General features: G+C 41.0%; 1 protein-coding gene across 1 annotated transcript in view; it reads left to right on the top strand.

The window, feature by feature from the left end:
• Positions 1 to 7607: 7607 nt before the first annotated feature.
• Positions 7608 to 20373, top strand: part of RTKN2 (rhotekin 2) — a 40246-nt gene continuing 27480 nt past the window's right edge. Inside the window, exons 1-5 of the mRNA XM_063131637.1 lie at positions 7608 to 7661; positions 11492 to 11691; positions 14816 to 14874; positions 18940 to 18993; positions 19997 to 20114. Of these exons, the coding sequence (XP_062987707.1) occupies positions 7608 to 7661; positions 11492 to 11691; positions 14816 to 14874; positions 18940 to 18993; positions 19997 to 20114 (485 nt within the window). The remainder of the gene's footprint in view (positions 7662 to 11491; positions 11692 to 14815; positions 14875 to 18939; positions 18994 to 19996; positions 20115 to 20373) is intronic.

Below are 20373 nucleotides of genomic sequence, written 5' to 3' on the forward strand. Positions count from 1 at the left end.
AATAAACAGACATGCTTTGGCAGCTAGTTTCCATCTATTTTACAGTGTGCTGTGGAAAAAAAAGTGAATTCAGAGGAAGGCATGTTTGATTAGCCACAGCTGGCTATGCATGAGACTTTGTAGGTTGTTAAGAACTCCGCATACCCAACGGTCTGTTGGTTTGGCATTCCCTAATTTCCTCTTGCATTTCCTGACAAGAAGCTTGCTCCCTTTGATGTCATTTCCATTCGCTTGAGAACAAAAGGGGAGGAAAAGATCCCATCAAAATATGCTTTGCACTCAGAGCCATCTCCAGAAACTGCTATGAACTGCCCCATCTACAATATAGTTAGACTTGGATTTCATCCCAAACTGTGACAGGGGACAGACACTGTTGTATCTAGTTAAGAGTTTAAAACAACACACAGCGAGTGGGAGGACACACCGCAAATGGACACAGCCATTTATGTGGGTTGTTTGCTTTTATGTGGTATTAGGTTGACTGCTGGAGACCAACCTTAGGAGTCGGGGTTGTGAAAGGCACAAAGCGACCACCCGCCCAAGCACTCACAATGGTCACCAAAGGCTGGTAAGTCTGGCCTCCCACCCAAGGCATGCTGGGAGTTGTAGGCATAAACCTAGGTTTTTATTAAATTATTTTAAAATACTTTAAACCCAACATTTTGTGTTTTTAGATTTTTCTGGTACATTGTACAGCCAGACCTATCAGCGTGCCAAATTTCAAGTTTGTAACTCATCTGGAAGTGGGTAAACATTTCCGGACATACATCCGCCACACATACTTACAGCTTTATAGGTAGAGATAAGCCATCTAACATGTCATCCTTCAAAAAAAATGCTATTGTACTTTTACTATTAAAAGCTTAATCCTAAATCTAATTAGTTAGGGGGAAAAAGTATTGTTGACTTAAACTGCTCTTCTACACACACATACCTGGGAGTAAGCGTCATTGAACTCAGTAGAAATTACTTTTGAGTAAACATGCAATTGACATGGAATTCCACTGTTAATATAGTTCTAAGTAAGGCATTGTATGTTCAGTCCAGAGACTTATTTTGTCTGTCCATGGCGTTCCCACCACTACTCAAAGAGGAAAATGTGAAAAGTGTCACATCACATTTTTATTGACAACAAATATGTTTGAAAGAGCAGCAAAAGAATGGCCCCATAGCACTATAATGTAGAAGGAAACAAAAAATAATAATGTAGAAATCAGGAGCCTTTCAACTGGAAAGTAAAGTGTTTTTTATATTATTTTAATACTGGTTTTCACTATACTATTTCTATCTTCTGACAGCTTCTCAACAGCTTCCAGATAAATGTACCCTCGGGAAAATACAAGGCAATGAAAGTTTGCCTGATTGAGTACTGATGGATTAATAATGAGAAAATAAATTTCCATGTACATATGGCTGTCGTGACCATTAAAAAAATCTTTAGTAATGATTTATTACTTCTCTTTGACAAATTTTCAATCATACCCATAAAGTTATGCATGCCTGTTTTTGTTCTCTTCATGTTCCCTCTCATAAGAAATGGCTGATCTTTTCTAACCAGTTCTCAAAGTGCTGGAAATAGTCTTATTCACCCAAACCTGTTGTCCTGCAGATGTGTTAAGATAGCTTGCATCTCCAGTCAGCAATGGCCATGCTTGCTGGGGATGTTGGTGACTGTAGTCCAACAATTCTGGAAGGCACCAGGTTGGGGGAGACTGTACTGATTGCTCAATAGAACTACTCTGGCATAAGGGGTGAGTTAGATTGCAATCCTAAGCATTTTGTCTTTGGAGTAAGTACTAGACGTATATGGGATTTACCACAAATCACAATCTGGACCCACCACAAGTTAAGACACAATCCTATACATGTTTAGATAGAAAAAGAAATCCTACATCTCCTAGCATTCCCCAACCAGCATGGCTTGCTAAGGAGTTCTGGAGCTGTAGGACTTTTCTCTGTCTAAACATGCATAGGATTGCACCCTTAGCAATATTTAATGGACATAAGCTACTTTAAGTCATCTCATTCTTTGAATAGGACTTAAGCACAATGTTTAGGAATGAAGATGCAGAGATTTTTGGCAGATACATTAGACTTTTGTAAGGTGGCCAGATGCAAAGAAAGATGGGATTCTTACATTTTTAATAGTTGTGCGAAGACTGACATTTAGCAAGTGCTGTTTGTTATTGTGAAAGCGGTGAGAAATCCTGTGTAATGTTTCAGGTTTCTATAACCAGGATGAGGAGAGGCAGATTACAATCATTCCAGAGATCAATAATGTATGTATTTAACAGAATTTACTTTGATTAAGAAGGTTTAAGAAATACTAACATGAACAAAACCTACACCTCCTGGCGATCTGGAAGGGAAGGGGGAGGATCTCACATTCACACTCAGTGCGTGACATCCAGGACGGAAGGAGGACATCACGCCAGCCTTTTTTTTTTTTTAAGAATACAGGAGCTGGAGCGCACTTGCACTCCAGCAAAAAAGTAAGTAAAAAAAAAAAAGGCCACGACCCCACTCCCCACCCCATTCCCAATGGCCCTGGACTCTTCTTGTCCCGGCTCCTTCCCTCAGATGAACCCCGCTACTCACAGAGAAGAGGGAAGAAGCTGAGACAGCCAGCCACACCACCCATGGTCCTTGAGATCATCCCGGAACCGTGGGAAAATCCATGAAGAAAGGGTAAGGCAATATCCCGGGGAAATGCAGGGCTCTTCCCTCCCTGCTCCCCGGATCTCCTGTTTGCCATGTGGACACACAGGGACGATCCCTGGGATATCGCCCAGTGTAGACATGCCCAATGAATCAATTATATTCTATTCCTTTCTACAACCCACAGTTCTCTTTCAGATGTTAGAGTCAGGTTTATTGGACCAGCAACAGATGTGTATCCCTAGTCTCTAGTACTTGGTCGCTTGTCTCTCTTGTGTAAACTGCACTCTTTAGTATACTGCAGCCTTTCACCTTCTCACAACGTTGTTGATTTCTCCTTCTTTTCTTCCCTTCTCTCCTTCCACTCTGTCTTTCTCCTCCTCTCATTCCAGCTCTCCTCTTCCTCCTCTTCTCAACTGGCCTTTTTCAACAGAAGTTTTGCTCTTCCCTCACTCCATTCTATGCCCCTTCCACTTTATTCAGCCAACATTCCAAGGCTCTCGGTAACAGGCAATACACCTGCATCCACTGAAATTTCCTCTTTTGCCCTGTTATTAAATTCCGTCTTTTGCCCTATCCTCATACCTGCTCATCCTAGACCAGGAGTGGGGAATCTTTTTTTCTGCCTGAACATGATTAAATATTTATCTTTGGGTATATCTGATGTTATGTATGTTTATTTGGAAATACATTGCACTGATTTCAATAGGAATCATGTCCAGGATTGCAACCTTAGAACTACTGGAGCACTCTTGAGATCTATTTGTTGTACTCATTATAAAGACGACATGGTAGCTACTATTGATGAAGTCACCAACACTTTTTTTCGGCTTGGTCTTTAGTATTTTTATTGGGACTCAAGGGGGCTTTACAAATTAAAACATGTACACTTAAAACAGATAGAGATGTACAAAAATTAAAAAATAATTAAACATGCTACTATATTAAAACATTTAAAATAATAATAATAATAATAATAATAATAATAATAATATCCAATATATAAACAGTGCATAAACAGAGGTCCAGATTACCCCCTAAAGGCCAGCCGGAACAGAAAAGTTTTAGCCTGCCTCCAGAAATGCACCAGGGAGGAGCCAGTTTAGCTTCCCTAGGAAGGGAGTTCAAGAGCCCTGGGGCAGCCACTGAGAAGGCCCTCTCCCATGTACCCAGCAGGTGTGCCTGTGATGATGGTGGGACCACCACCATCACAGAGGATGGACAGGCTCCTAAGGGAGAATATGGTCTTTCCAATAACCTGGACCTGAGCTGTATAGGGCTTTATAGGTCATAACCAGCACTTTGAATTGTGTTCAGAAACAGACTGGAGCCAGTGGAGATGTTTTAACAAGGAAGCTGTATGCTCCCTGTAACCAGACCCAGTCAACAATCTGGCTGCAGCTCTTTGAATCAGCTGAATTTTCCGAACACTCTTCAAAGGCAGCCCCACATACTGTAGAGCATGTTACATTAATCCAATTGGGATGTAACTAAGGCATGTGTCACTGTGGCCAGGTCAGACATCTCTAGGAACGGGCGCAGCTGGCGCACTAGCTTTAACTGTGCAAATGCACTCCTGACCAAAATCTGGCATCCAGGCTCAGGGCTAAATCTAGGAGTACACCCAAGCTGCGAACCTGTGTCTTCAGGGGAAGTGTAACCCCATCCAGCACAAGCTGAATCCCTATTCCCTGATCTTGACTGACCAGGAGCACCTCTGACTTATCTGGATTAAGCTTCAATTTGTTTGCCCTTATCCAATCCATTACTGACAACATACACCGGTTTAGAACTGGAACAGCTTCCTTGGAATCAGGAACCACCCTTCACTGGGTTTACTCTGGATCACTTTTATTCTTTTTTTAACCCAAAAGACCCAGCTCAGGTGCCTTCATCAGGGGGTTAGGATGCTAAAGCCATCCCTGTGGCACGCCTACTTCTGCTTAGGCCCCACATCTATACAGATCTGCACCCTCGCCCCAAACTTCTCTCTTCCGCTGCCACCATAGATCGACCTGTACCCTTCCCCAGGTACGCCAATGACCACACCAGGTGTAACTGAATGTTTTAATAACAAGACATTTATGCAAGTTCAAAAGCTTGACGGTTTCTCTCAGTTTACAAGCATATGGTTTCAAAGTACAATACGTAATGGTTTCCAATGGTAATTTCTCTTCAATGTTTCACAATATATCTTTACTAGCAAAAAAGCCCGTCATACGACAGATGTAGAGGAGCAGTCTGGTGAGGAGGTTAGTGGGTTTTGGCCCCTCTGCTAGGCCGGAAGCAAATGGCAGTTATCATTCTTCGGAACTTGGAACTTCCATAGAAGGCCGCAGTTCTGAGAAACGTTGCTAGATGGCACCAGAGGGCAAAACCTAGAAGTGGCTTGGAGGAGCCTTCTGGCCTTCTATCTTGGAACTTCCCTAGATGGCAGTTATTTATATTGGTAGATGGCAGTTATTTTCTTGGAACTTCCATAGAAGGCCCTGTGAGCTCAGAATTTTAAAACATGCAAATAGGAGAGAATGCAGAGGCAGTGGATTGGCCTATAAGTGCCAATAAGAGAGAACATGCAAATAGCATATAAGTGCAAATAGGAGAGAACATGCAAATAGGAGAGAATGCAGAGGCAGTGGATTGGCCTATAAGTGCAAACAGGAGAGAATATGCAAATAGCATATAAGTGCAAATAGGAGAGAACATGCAAATAGGAGAGAATGCAGAGGCAGTGGATTGGCCTATAAGTGCAAATAGGAGAGAATATGCAAATAGCATATAAGTGCAAATAGGAGAGAACATGCAAATAGGAGAGAAGGCAGAGGCAGTGGTTGGCCTACTGGTTGGCAATGTCATTGTGACATCACCAACCAGTAGGCCAATCCACTGCCTCTACCTTCTCTCTTATTTGCATAAGTGGTTTGGAGGAGGCCTCTGGGCTTTTATACATATAGGTAAGTACTCCTACCTTCTAAACAACACTATTCTCTCTCCCACACTCTAATCCACCAAAACAACAAAGCACACAGACAATTCCTATCTCTATTCCAAAACTTTCTCTCATATACTCTCATCTCATCTATTATTCCTCTCTCTCTCTCTCTACATACCTGACAGCAGCAGCATATATATATCACACAGTCCTCCGACTCCTCCCCTTCTCACAGCCAATCCAGTCACTCCACACAAACATCCAATCAGCACTCTCCTTCCATCCAGCACTCACTCCCCCTCTATGTCTTCATACTTACCATTTTGCTACAAACACACAGTGAGTACCTTCTTTAAACTCTGCAAACCTTAATAAACTTTCATATTAAACCTAACAACATAACTACATGCAGTAAAACATCACAGGTGTCATCAGTGTATTGGAGGCACTGCACCCCAAAACTCCAGACAACCTCTCCCAACAGTTTCATGTATATGTTAAATAGCACGGGGGACAAAACGGAACCTTGAGGGACTCCACAGGCCAATGGCCAAGGAGTTGAACAGAAGTTCCCCTGGTCCATCCCTCCAGGAAGAAATGGAGCCACTGTAAAACAGTGCCTCCAAATCCCTTCCCATCAAGGCGGCTCAGAAGGATACCATGGTCAATGGTATCAAACGCCGCTGATAGGTCCAGCAGAACTGACAGGGACACACTCCCCTAGTCCAGTTCCCGGCGTAGGTCATCCACCAAGGCAACCAAAGCTGTTTCTGTTCCATAACCAGGCCTGAAGCCAGATTGAAATGGATCTAGATAAACTGTCTCATCCAGGAATCTCTGGAATTGGGAGGCCACCATGTGCTCTAATAAAACGGTCTTCTCCTGGCAGTCTCCCTTAGGCAGTTTCAACTTAAGTGATGGGCCAAAGGAACAGTGAAACTTTTAAAGTATTGGCAGAAAGTGTTCCTAACCATGACTCCTAGTAAATAGCCTGGAGACTATATTGTGGATGTTCCATGGTGGTTGTTTTAGGAAAGGGCATTCTGCAGATGTTCAGAGGCACCCTCTTCATTCTTTTATATCAGGTATTCCAGTCAGACCAAGCATGAGGGAAGAGGAGTTTCTTGGAGCTCAATCCTGGCTCTAAACTTGCGATTGTTATCGAGTCGTTTTTTAAACAACTCGCTCGAGATTTCATTTGCCCCAGAAAGCCCCCACTCTGAATCACTGACAGCAAAACAAACAAAGTTGGCACAGACTGCACTCCAAATTAAACCAGCAGCCATGCAGTGCAACCCAATGACTGTTTCTTCAGATGTAAATCCCACTTTGCCCAGGGAGTCTTCTTCTTCTTCTTCTTCTTCTTCTTCTTCTTCTTCTTCTTCTTCTTCTTTTTATTTGTATCCCACCTTTTGCCCAATGCTTAGGCAATTGACCTAAGTCGCAGCCCCAGTCTGCAAGTGGTGGCTGGTGGCTCCGATTTCGTTGGGGCTGTGAATTATTATTATTATTATTATTATTATTATTTATTTATATAGCACCATCAATGTACATGGTGCTGTACAGAGTAAGACAGTAAATAGCAAGACCCTGCCGCATAGGCTTACAATCTAATAAAATCATAGTAAAATCCATTCTGGGTTTCAGTCAGAAGTAGCCGGTACTCTAAATGAGCTATCCAGGGTGCAGAATCCTATCCCCAAACTGGTTTCAGCACTTGGGGTAGCAAGTTTAGCGTTCTGGCTGGTTCCGACCGAAATGCAGAATAGATTCACAGCCCCAACGAAATCGGAGCCACCAGCCTCCACTGGCCTCTTAGCTGTGTTCGGCGGGACAAGCCGGCCGGACTCCGACGGCGGGCAGTTGAGGCGGGGCTGCCGGCCTGAAGCCCTCTCCGTGGCGGAGGCGGAGTCGCAGCTGCCGTTGGACCACAGCGCCCAGGAAGCGGGGCGGGGCGGGAAGTTTGAACTGTGGCGGCTTTGAGGCGGCAGCGGCGAAGCAGCAAAACGACGGTTATATGAGGCGTTGTCGGGGGAGCAGCTGTACCGCCATGGAGCTGGAGAAAGACCAGGTGAGCGAAGAGGCGGGAAGGGGGCCGCCCTTCCTCTCGCCTTTCGGTGTGGCGGAGCGGCTTGGTCTTTCTCTCAGGACGGCCTCCTCAGAGGCGCGGCGAGGCCTCTCCTACCCCGCCCCACCCCCGCTTCCCCGACCGGCCCTCTTGCTGCCTCTTAAGCCCCGAGGCCGGGTCCTTTTCTGCCACCTCTTTGTGGCCTCGCCTGAGGGTTGCATCCAGACTCAGTCATACGTTAGAGCAGCTTTCCTCAACTTGGTTCCCCTCAGATATTTTTTATTATTATTATTTTAATTTCAGCTCCCGTTAGATAAGACCCGTTGGGACCGAAACAAGCCTAGTTTAATAGAGCTGAGGTCAACTTGTCTACTCTAAGTAGGACTAAACCTGGAGCCATTCCAGTATCTTTATCTGGGGGAGAGAAGCGGGCCTCTTCTTTGCTGCCCACCCCCCACCCCTGCCCCTTTCCTTTGTATCGGCCCGGGAGCTCTTGGCGAAGTCACTACAAAGAAAGGGGCTCCCCATTAACCGCGTTTGGCCCTGCGGAGCCCACGACGGAACAACGCTCTCGAAACGGGCTTCGAATCGGCTCAACTAGCAAGGCTCTGGTTTCCCCCTTCGCACGCACACGCATCTTGAAGAGCCGCATGAATAGCGGCTTTGGGGGCTGGTTGCCTGGATCTACACTACTGCTTTAAAGCGCTTTGTAACAGTTATAAAGCGCTTTAAAGCTTTTCGTTTTTCTTCCTCGCTTTTCTTGCACCCGATTTTTTCAGGGGAGGCTGGTGGCTCCGATTTCGGTAGGGCTGTGAACTACTCTAGATTTCAGAGCCAGCGAGACCTCTAAAGGAGCTCTCCAGAGTGCTGAACTTGGTTTGGGGGCTAGAGTTCAGCACCGTGGATAGCTCCTTTAGAGTTCTTTTTTATTGTGAATATTAACAAAACAAAACATAAATCGTAAAAAATAAGATTATTTTCTTTACATATATAGGAATATCATTTTTTTTCCTTCAGGTGTACCATTCATTTAAAAAAATGGGTTGGGGAGTGATGAATAGGTTTCAAGAAAAGCAGACTATATATCCATGTATTTATCCACTCGCAAGTCATGCCTATATAACACCCGTTCAAATGTTGATAGCGTTGTTAAGTTCTCAATCCATTGCATTATGAGAGGTGAGCATTTGTCCTTCCAACGTGATAATGTAAGTCTTTTAGCTGTCATAAGGTTTACAATCTTATATAAGAATACAGTAGTATAAGGCTTATTACTAGATATCTTCCAAACCGATTTTGCTCATTTTTGTTTTAAACTGAACTTGAGTGGTGTAGATGTGCAGAAAATTTAAAACTTTAAAAAAGTTCAAAGTCTGATGATTGAGCAGCTTGAGAAGGGAGAAGGATGGGGCAAAGGGGAGGTTAATACGTATGCCCCACACTGTGCATGTATTGTAACATGTGGCACAGTGTGTGTAAGCACATGCAATACACACACTGTAAGCTATTAGAGTGCCAGGTCAATGAAAGGACCATTGCCCAGCCTCGTTTGCACAATTGTACAGGGAACCCAGACATAGTCATCTTCCACTCATAACCCTCCCATGTTTTCCCACTGCTTCTTCTATCTTTTTTTCTTACCACAGGAAATCAGTTTAGGATAAAAAGGAAGAATAGCTGCACAATGCCTTCTGACTGGTAGCACTAGGAGCCCTCCATCTCAAAGCATCCCAATTGTAAACTAGTTTTAAACCTGTTTAACTGTCATAGCTCTCAACCAAGACACACATGGAAATGCAGCTCTAGGATGAGAGGAGGGCAATGGCTTTCAAACTGTGTTATCAGAGGAGAGGAGACAGGCAACAGGGGACACAATTCTCCGAAAGGCAATTGGCCCACTTTCACTAGGAAGTGCTGCCAAAAGTCCTGGACAGAGTGCAGGGGGGTGAACTGGGTGTGTACCCTGAAACACTCTTCTGAATTGTCAACATCATGTAGGGATGAATCCAGTAGAGACTGGTGGCTCTGATTTCGATAAGGTTGTGAATCCATTCTGGATGTCAGTCAGAACTAGCTGAAACTCTACTTTCAGCAACTTAATGCTTTATTTTGTAAATTCTTCTGGGGTTCTTCATCACCTTGAATATCTTTGAAATGGATGCAGCTTCCAATTAAAGAAGGTGGGTTTGGTTTTCCAGACCTTCCTTTGTACTATTGGGCCTATCTATTGGCTTGTACTAAGTTTTGGTCTTTTTCAGTTCACTTAGATTTGCTACCCTGGTCAGTTCTGGAATCCTTATGGTTAGAACCTCTTTCCAAGTGGATGGCACTTGGTTCTCAACGTATTAGAATAAATAACCCCCTTCTTACAATCTTGGCTGCTAGAGAGATGTGGCATATAGTATCACATCAATTGCTGTTCAATCCATTCTCTCATGCAAAATTGACTTTATGGGGAAATCCAGACTTAAGAATTGGAAAGAAAGTGTTCTTGTGGAGGACATGGACGGATAAGATTTTTACTTGGGATCAATTAAAACAATGTGTTTTTGTCGTTTTCTAATTTATGTGCTAAATATAATTACCTACTACGGCTGAATGGCAATACTTGCAATTCCAACACTTACTGGAATCTAGGTTTGATCCGGCCACTGTCACAGCTTCAGAGTCTCCATTATTCTTAGAAACAGTTATAGCAACTGAACAGACACATCAACCCATGACCCATAAATATAAGCATTTAATAGTAGTAAATAAATGATACCCATGGTTTAAGACAGGATTGGAATAGAGAATCGGAGCGTCCTATTTCGCCTTTGATGGATTGTTGCCTTAGAGTGTGTATCTGAAGCTTCTATGGATCTTAGGAGGCTATGTCTTATTCAGCAAAAAATCTTGTTTCGGATTTATTGGAGTCCACAATGCCTTTTCAATAAGGGACTGTCTAACTTACATAAGTTTGGAGATGCAATGCACCTAATGCTTCTTTAATTCATATGTTTTGGCAATGCCAAATAGTTGCCCCCTTTTGGGAGGAGGTTATAATAAGGATAAACTCTGTATTGAAACAATCTTTAATATGGAATGATGTGCACATCCTCCTCTTAAACTATTACCAGCTTCTTGGAAGTTAACACATGGTCAGCGCAAAAGGATCTTCAGAACTCTAGTCAAAAAGTGAGATATGAGTCTAGTAGGTAGGATTGAAATGGACTCTTGAGATCTTCCGAAGAGGCCCTACTGGTCATCCGGTGACCAATAGTGTGTTGCCATGTAACAACATGTAAGTGGGTCTTCTCAGTAGAGGCACCCACCCTCTGGAATGCTGTCCCAAATGTATGAGAGGCGGAAACTGATAAGTTTGAAGATGCATCTTTTTACTCAGGCTTTCACTGATTTGTAATTGACCATGACACTGATTTGTTTTACTGTTTTGTTGTAAATTTTTAATGTATTTATTATTTTATATTGTATTATATGTATTTTATATAAACCTTTTAGAGATCTTAGGATATCAAATGGTATACAAATAGTTTAAATAAAATAAATATAAATAAATTGTCATGAAGAAAATTGTCATGAGATCTGCTTCTCTCAAGATGGGCTTTTGCATTCACTACATATCTTTAGGTTACAAAAATATATAGTTTCCAATATTACTTCCAAGGTCAATACCTGAGGTAATTATTGCTGTTATCTAATAAAATGCATTAATATTTCCCCCCACCTCATAATGAAATAATTAAAATAAAAGCAATATTTACTAACTTTGTTTTTGTTATACTTCTGCTACCTGACGTTTATCTGACAGCTATCTTGTCTTTTGGTTTTAGGACTGCAGCATTCAAGAAAAAATTGACTTTGAAATGAGAATGCGAGAAGGAATTTGCAAATTGCTTACTGTGAGCTCACAAAAAGAACAAATATTGCATGCAACTAAAAACCTGATGGTTTGCAATGCTCGCATACTGGCCTACAGGACAGAACTACAGAGGAAGACAAGAGAGTCAACTGTGAACAGAATTACAGGACAGTCAGTAATTTCAGTTTTCTTACAAGCATGCCTCAGATGTTTAACATATAACAAACCTAAAGCCTGTCACTACAATAATAGTACTTCAGCATAGATTAAGTATACTTCAACCAGCACGGCTGTATATAATCTCCAAGGCCTTCTTGATAAAATCTTGGGACTTTTAATGGAAATATTTCTGGCTTAACTGTTGGGATGTCACAGAACGTTCACAAACTGCTAAAGGTGATGCACAAATACAGCTACTATGAGAGAAGCAGATGTTCTGTTTCGCATGGTTAAAGTCTCATAAAATCTCAGTTTAAGCTGTCACTCTAGATGAGAACAAAGGTGGAGAACTGAGGTGGCTGAGAAACCTTGAGAAGGGGTACCAGGTGGCATGGAGTAACTAATGATTGAAAGGACATAGTGATACAAAGGAGTGCACTGTTGATGGGTTATTTCGCAGATGGGCAGAGGCTGTGCCTTGTCAACACAGTTGGGTCAGTGCTGTGTGAAAGCAGAGGAAATACTCATATAACTAATCCTTTTGCACCTTGAAACTTGACATGTTTACTATGGATATGCTTTCATGTGCTAGATCTCACTTTGCAAATGCAGTCCTGAAGAGGGGCAATAGCCCACTTTTTTCTAAGTGTGGAGAGACAGAGATCTGCATTCCAGCCCTGTCCTCTGCACTCATGACCTCCCCGTATTGAGAAGGAAGTTCTACGATGGTGTTGTAACTGCTTTTGACTGAACGCATTTACACAACTCCGTGCGTGTGGAAGCTGCTTTCTCCTAAGTGGCTCCTACATAGTTGGGATCAAGTTTAAATAACTGAACGTCATGGGTAGGGAGCTAACGCACAGCTCCCAACAATGAGATTGCTCCCCCAACACACATACACACACACACACACACACACCCCATGGTTGAGTCATTTAAACACTTCCCCAGCTGTGCAGAAGCCACTGCAGGGGAAGCGTGGCTCCCATGTAGTTAGGGGAACTTGGTCTGCAATATCTACTTCTAATGTGACAGCACAGAGAGGAGTAGATGGCTGTTCACAAATTTTCTGTAAACGATGGGAACCAACACAGCAACCCTGGGAAGTGAGATATCTTTGGGGCTGTCTTGGTCTTAAAGTGTTTTGAGTATCATTTCAGAGTTTGGTAAGAGAGACCACATTAAGCAATAGAAAGCATAGGAAAACTTCATATACCGTATTTCTTCGATTCTAAGAGGCCATCAATATGGGGGAAAAGTGTGTCTTAGAATCGAAGAAATACGGTACTAATATCTGTCATTTTCAATCTTTCCTGTAAAAAAAGTGATTAATTGGTGCCATCTGCTGGCCAATTTTGTTAACTGCATGAACCTCGAGAGGAAAAAATAAATACCTACAATAGAGCCAAAAATTATTTAGGATTTTAAAATACTTATTTTAAATGGTAATTGTGCTGCATTGCAGCTTCATCACCTGTTTATTTTAATTACTTGTGACAATACATATTAACTCCTCCGAATACTTTCTAAGCAGTTTCTTGAAGCAATAACTTATTTTTTTAAAATGAAAAAATAGACAGTGTAGCTGTACACAGTTTTGCACCAATTCTCATATGCAGATCAGTAGAATTGCTAACTACTTGCATGGATTTTCCTCAATAGATGGAAATCACCTTGCTGAAATCACCTTCATTATTAATCATATAGTATTTTCAATGCTTATTGTATATTATTATTATCTGTCTTTTTCTGTTCATGGCGGTATTATTATTATTATTATTAATTCAGCTTATACCCCTCCTATGTACAAAATACCCTAGATGGCTTTACAGCATAAACCCCAAATATCCAAGAAACCAAAATCAGATACCTGCCCCCGAAGAGCATACAGTCTAAAGTTTTTAAGTCAGACGACAGCACAGGGAAGAACCACACAAGGAGGGGAAAGGCAAGGGTGACATGGGATGACTGTGAGCAAATGCAGTTGCACATGCATCAAGCCCTTTGCAGCAGAGGATGAATGTAGCAAAAACATTTGATAAAATTTAGATTTTAAGGTGAGATTTGATGAAAGAGGAGAGATTGCACAATCCAAGTGTTCTGTGGGGATGTTTCAGACATAAGGGAAATCAAGGGCAAGTGGGTGGAGTCCTTGAGAGCAGGAGATCTTAGAGTCACTATTATAGAAAAATTAAGTGGTTTAACTGTCATGAATCCTGATATTGTAATTGTATATAAGTGCTAAGAATTCTGCCTGAAATTTCTAGGCAGTTTACAGAACTACATTATCAGATTTCCTTGGAGGGTTGCCCCACGATATTTCCTAAGAGCTCCTACTATAATGTCATGGCAGCACATGTCAAGCACATTATGTGTGTTGCTGCTCTGAGCAGTATGATGGATCGAAGAAACAGATAGAAAAAACCAAACCTTCCTTATACTGTTTACTTTTTTAGCCGAGTTATTTCTAGAAGCTGACAGTGACAAAGATTTCCCATTTCTTCACAAGTGATAACAAGGTCTTTCCCTCACAGGCATTGGGCTGAAAGACACCAATATGGCTCTCCTTGTAATTTTAAAAAATGAGTGTAATGCTCATATCAATATTCTAACAGTTGCAGGAAATCCCAATGTTTCTAAGTTAAAATGATTTTGGTCTTTCTATTATGTGATTCCAGAGTTCTTGATCATTAAATTAATGCAACATATATCTTTATCAAAAATAGAGGATACCTAGAAAAACTCACGTAAAGCACAATATTTCAAGAAGTATTTATGCACAAATGTCTTAAGAGAAAGTTATGCAAGAGCACAACTGTGGTTTGTTTTTTTGTAAAATTTGCTTTTGTTCTAAGACTTCCATAGACATTCCAGTGGATTTAATCTGCTTGTTTCTTATCATTTCATGTGTATAATGTAATGAATGCACTACCAGTGTTCTAGAAAATGGCAGAAACATGTGTCATTTTAATGAGTCAGTAGAGTTACAATATTTTTATGTGGATGCTTATAAAACATTGAGTACCCAATAATCTCAGCCCACACAAACTTATCTTTAAAAAAAGAGGAAAAGTTCATATAAGATCATAAAAGTTCATTATTTTATCTAATTAATTTTTTTAAATTCTTTTGTTAGATGCTCAGATTTTGCAGCTAAAGACCGTACCGCATGTAGAGGCAAGGTTGCCATATCAGGTATGCTTACTTTCTGAAAGCCTGCAGTCGGAAAGCTTAGGCGTGCTAGAAATTTTTGTTGATGTAGCAGTCTAAATTGCAATACAGTGTCTTTTCACTGAAATGCATGTTCCATCTTCATATCTTTGTGAAATGGCTTGACTTAGGTGACTCTGTGACCAAATCCATTTGAAAAATAAATACATTCATTCCGTTTAAGCTAATAGTCAAAGCTTTATCACTGAAACTGTGATCTTCCTGTAAAAAGAATAGGGTTTTACATGTTCAGTTTTGTAATTGGAGAATATCAGCTTGCTTAAGAACCAAGCAGAAGTGTGTCTCCAGTTTGAAAAATTATTCTGGTACAGTAAAAGCAAAAAATTAAAAGTTTTTCATTCCAAATATTATTTCTACACTTCAAGCACAAACACATCTCCTTGGAAGTGATGCCAAACAGGATGTAAAGCACACTTATCTGGGCATTATTATTATTATTATTATTATTATTATTATTATTATTATTATTATAATCATCATCATCATCTCAAAAACATTCTCTGCCACTTTTCATTATATATATTTTTTAAAAATCCAAAGCAGTTCACAAAGTAAAACTATGATTAAAAAATAGTAACATAAATCAATAAAATAACAAAACATTGTACTAAAGTGGTAGCTGGCAAAGCTAGTGGTCAGGAAAACACCCCAACAAACAGGTTGTTTTTTGTTGTCAGTAGAAACACTTCACACTAGGAGCCCACTTGATTTTGATAGGGAAATCATTCCATGTGGTGAGTGCCACAATGGAAAAGGCCCTTGTACCATGACCAAGTGAGCATCAGTAGGCCGTCATATGATAAGCAAGACCTTCCCCTCATAATGTAGAGACCAGGGCAGTCTATCCGGGATAATACAGTCTCTCAAGTACCCTGGCCTGACCCGTTCTGTGCTTTATAAGCCACAATAACATCTTGAACCTATCTTGGCAGCCAGTGCAGACTTTCAGCATACAAGTCACTTGTGTGCTGTAGGAGACTTCACTGAGTAATCTAGCTGCTGTATTCTGCTTTAGCAGCAGCTTCTGAACCAATCTCAAGGGCATCCCTACATTAAGTGTATTACTATCATCCAAACTTGAGGTTACCAATGTGTGGATCAATGTGACCCGCCAATGGTCCAGGAAGGGTCATGGCACTCAAAGCTGGAAATAGTCACTCTGCCACAGAGGCCACTTGGGCCTCCAATGACAGAGATGAATCCAAAAGCACCCTAGCACCCTCAAACTACATATCTGACCCTGTAGGGAGTGCAACCCCATCAAGGAAAGATAAATTCCCCAACTCCCAGACCTAGGAACCACACACACACATACACAGCCTCCATCTTACCTGTATTTAGTTTCAGTTAATTGGGTGTTATCTGCATATTGATGATGTCTTGTCCCAAATCCCCTAATGATTGCACCCAGCAGCTTCATACAGATGTTAAAAAGCATTGTTGACAGGATATTAAGAACATGAAATGAGCTATGCTAGATTAGACTAAAGGTCCTTCTAGTCCAGCATTCTGTTCATACAATGGCAACTAGCTGCCCATGGGAAAGACATGAATTAGGGTCACCATATGAAAAGGAGGACAAGGCCCCTGTATCTTTAACAGTTGCATAGAAAAGGAAATTTCAGCAGGTGTTGTTTGTATATATGGGACACCTGGTGAAATTTCCTCTTCATCACAATAGTTAAAGCTGCAGGTGCCCTGCCCTATTTTAAATCTGGTAACTCTAGTATAGTTCTTGCAGCTTTAACTGTTGTGATGAAGAGGAAATTTCACCAGGTTCTCCATATATACAAACGACACCTGCTGAAATTCCCTTTTCTATGCAACTGTTAAAGATACAGGAGCCCTGTCCTCCTTTTCATGTGGTCACCCTACATGAATGCAACAGCACCCTTCCGTTCAAGTTCCCCAGTTGGCATCCCACTGCATGATTGTCAAGGGACCAAAACACAATCCCCTAATATCACTCTCTGGAACCAACTCACAGGTGGGAGTGGAGCTACTGCAATAAAGAGCCCTTGCTCCAACTTCGCAGAGCCATCCAGGAGGATATAGTCGATGGTATCAAAATCTGTTGAGAAATCAAGGAGAAGCAACAAAATTTCCATCTATGGAAACATTGAAATAACAATTGGACAGATAAGAGGAAAACGAAGTAGGGACAGAATCATGGAGACCTAGGCCATAAAGGGAATCATGAAGGGAAGAAATGTACACTGATGCTGCTATATAAACAATAAAACCCCTAATTTACCACCTTGCCAGCTCAAACTGCAAAGCCTTTGCTTGCCTGCACACTGCCTGCAAGTATGATTTGATTCGTAGGTCTCACCAGTAATTTTCTGGTGAAGCCCTGAAGAAAATAACGATCTGTCTTTTTTTGAAAATAAAATAAATCTATACTATCATTGCCAACTTTTATCTGTTTAGTTTTAAGTCTTACCTTAATCTTGCCTCAGTGTGGGCTTTTGTTACCGTAATGTGACTCCAAGAGAAGGATAACCTATTGTCCAATTAAACACTAAGAAAGCTTTGAAGCAGAGACTCATGAGAGAACATTGGCAAAGGGATTTCTTACAGAAATATGAGGTTTTGATAATGTGCTCTATAGGCCAAAGAATATTGATGAATTTGACTGAGAGCTAATCTCTCTTGACATAAAGCTGCTCATTTCTGCCATCCCACATTTCCCTATATATTTCATTCTTTTTATGAAGCATCATTCTAAAGCCAAGCTACCTTGATTTTTTTTACTCTTAAATGGAAATGAGTGAATATAATAAATTTTGGTTTTAGTAAGCAGTATAAAATAACATCTCCACCCTTTCTGTGATTATTGGATGCATGTCTTCATCTTAAAGCCAAATTTATCCTAATTTTTTCCAAAGGTGTTGGAAAAACATGCAACATGACAGTACCTCCAAGCATCTACTTGCTGTGGTGTTTAAACCATTTTACTTGTTAGTTGGCAAGGCAAAAAAAAAAATCCATGCAAAATACTCCCATGACTGCAAAATAGTGAGATTTATTTTCCTCAAGGATAGCAGGAGATTACATTCTCAAGGGTCCCCAGATTCTGGTCGGCCTTGCTAGCCTGCCAGAATTTGTGGTTGCCACTGATCCCCTTGATGTCACACTACACTTTAGATGTACCCTGGTGTCTCTGAAGCCAAATGCTACTGTAGCAGAAGGCCTCTCCCCCCCCTCCCCAGCTCTGAGCTGCAAACGCTGAACTGTGGAGAAGTTTGCAAGTCAGTTCGATCTCACAGTTTTGTGAGCCTCTCTGCAGGTCAGCATGAGTCAGATTCTACCATTTTTTCAGGCTTCAGAGAAGAATGGGGAAATCCAATCTAGACCTCATACCAGATTGAGGAGATGTTTGTGAAGCAGTAAGAGATCTCGTTGCTTCTCAAGCCTCCCTGAGACTTGGTGCAAGGCTTGTGAGGTGCTGAGGGATCTTGCCAGAATAAAGGGCTTGCAGGAGATGAGCTGGCAAGTGCATTTATGGACCTGTACTCTATATTGGGTCAGACTACTGATCCTGCTTGCCCAATAATGCCTACTCTGGATGACAGTGACTCACCATGGTTTGGGGCAGAAGTCTTATCTGTTCCTGATACCCTTGGTCCTTTAACAAAACCTGGGACATAATACATAAAATTGCTATCATTGAGCTGTGTTCCTTGTCTCGAAATGGATATGTTCCCAAGCTAAAATAACACCATTATCTTGACTTAATAATGGACTTCAACTCAAATACATCAATGCTCCCATTTTCAAAATACTTTTAGTTAGTTTCATGTAAGATTCTAAACTTCTCTTCACCGAAAGTGTCTTTTTAGTTGACACTGTTGTAAATTGCTGCCAAAGGGAACTCTGTAATTGATGCTGATTGATTAGGCTGGCTGTTGGAATAGAGTGTGCCTGATTTAGTTCTAGATAAGGATGAAAAGAAAAGCAATTCTGAATTTTTGGATTGCATTGGGACTGCAACATATCTTCCAAAGTTCCTTTTCCTTTTTCCTTTAGATCTCCGAATTCCATTGATGTGGAAGGGCTCTGATCACTTCAGCAGCAAAGACAGTATGTATGTTTGTTTTTAAAATGGTTGTGTAAAACTAAGCAGGGGAGCTCCCTCTCTATCCAGCGGAGAACATTTTACAGAATTACTTCTCACGTGACATGTTATATGACTTCACAATAGACCTAAGGTTTACCATGATAATGTTGACAATGTAGGCTGATTAGAAATATATAGTTCTTAACATATGCTGCTTGGAAAAACTGTAGAGTGGCAGAAGTGTATGATTCTTTCCCCATGTTGGGCTATAGAAGTGTTGAAACATCAGAGGAAGTTATGGAAGATACTCCTGGCAATTAAAACACTGAAATGTACTATCTAAACACAAGTTTGTCTTCTGTTGAATGGATTATCGGCTTGTCTTCACGAATGCATGCAGTTTGCTGTGTCATGGAGATTAACCCTGAGTCTTTTCTAGCTGTCTCACCACCACCACCCATTGATTTTACTTTGAATTCCTGTAAGGTCAGACAGGCTCAGTACAACAAAATACTGTAATCCTTCATTCTGCATTCATAATACTGTGTATACTCTTGGGATGTTTTAATGGCTTTCTGATTTTAAAAACTGTAGTCCTCTCAGGATGAAATTGTTTTCATAAATGTTGAAGGTGCAACTATAATGTATTGGTAATGTAGCAATATAAATATTGCTGAATTATTATACTCTTGGAAATTGTGCTAGGTTGTGTGAGCTTTTTAAGTTCACTAGCAAAGTAAATGTTTTGCTGAATATATAGTTGCATAAACACTAAGGACATGATCCAGTTAGCTGATAAATCATCTCCTCCTATGCATGCTGCTCCCAAATGTGAAACTTCTTCCTTCTGACCTCCCTTCAGCGCACAAAGAGCTGTATGGGGGCCTATGTAGGTTATGGACTGGATTGTGCCCTAACATATCCATCTTGCACTGCTTTGGGTTTTTTACAGAAATACATTCATATTGTATGATATAGCATATATAGTAAATGATTTCTTCTGGTTTTGTTTTGTTGTTGTTGCAGGAACCCAGCGTTATTCAGTTTTTTGCTTACTTAAAATAGGAGCTCAGGTTTTTGATACGGACTTGCTTATTGTGGATAAAGCAATCACAGACCTATGTTTTGAAAGTGTAACGGTGTTGTAAGTATCTCTGGATCAATTAATGCTTGCAGAGCCTCACCAAGTGGTAACTTTAAAAATAAAAAATCAGTAATCTGAGGCATCGTACCCCACCCACTTTTTATTACATGGAAGACAAAATAGGAAAATTAGAACATTGTGTTATGTCAGAGCAAAGGCTTACAAAGGTTAAATTATGAATACTTCTTGGAACATAGGAGAGTAATGCATCCTCTGCATTGCTGGGTGACTGAGGAAATGGAAGGATGGAAATCTGGCC

The sequence above is a fragment of the Elgaria multicarinata genome, chromosome 8 (assembly GCF_023053635.1).
Source record: "Elgaria multicarinata webbii isolate HBS135686 ecotype San Diego chromosome 8, rElgMul1.1.pri, whole genome shotgun sequence".
NCBI classification, from domain to species: domain Eukaryota; kingdom Metazoa; phylum Chordata; class Lepidosauria; order Squamata; family Anguidae; genus Elgaria; species Elgaria multicarinata.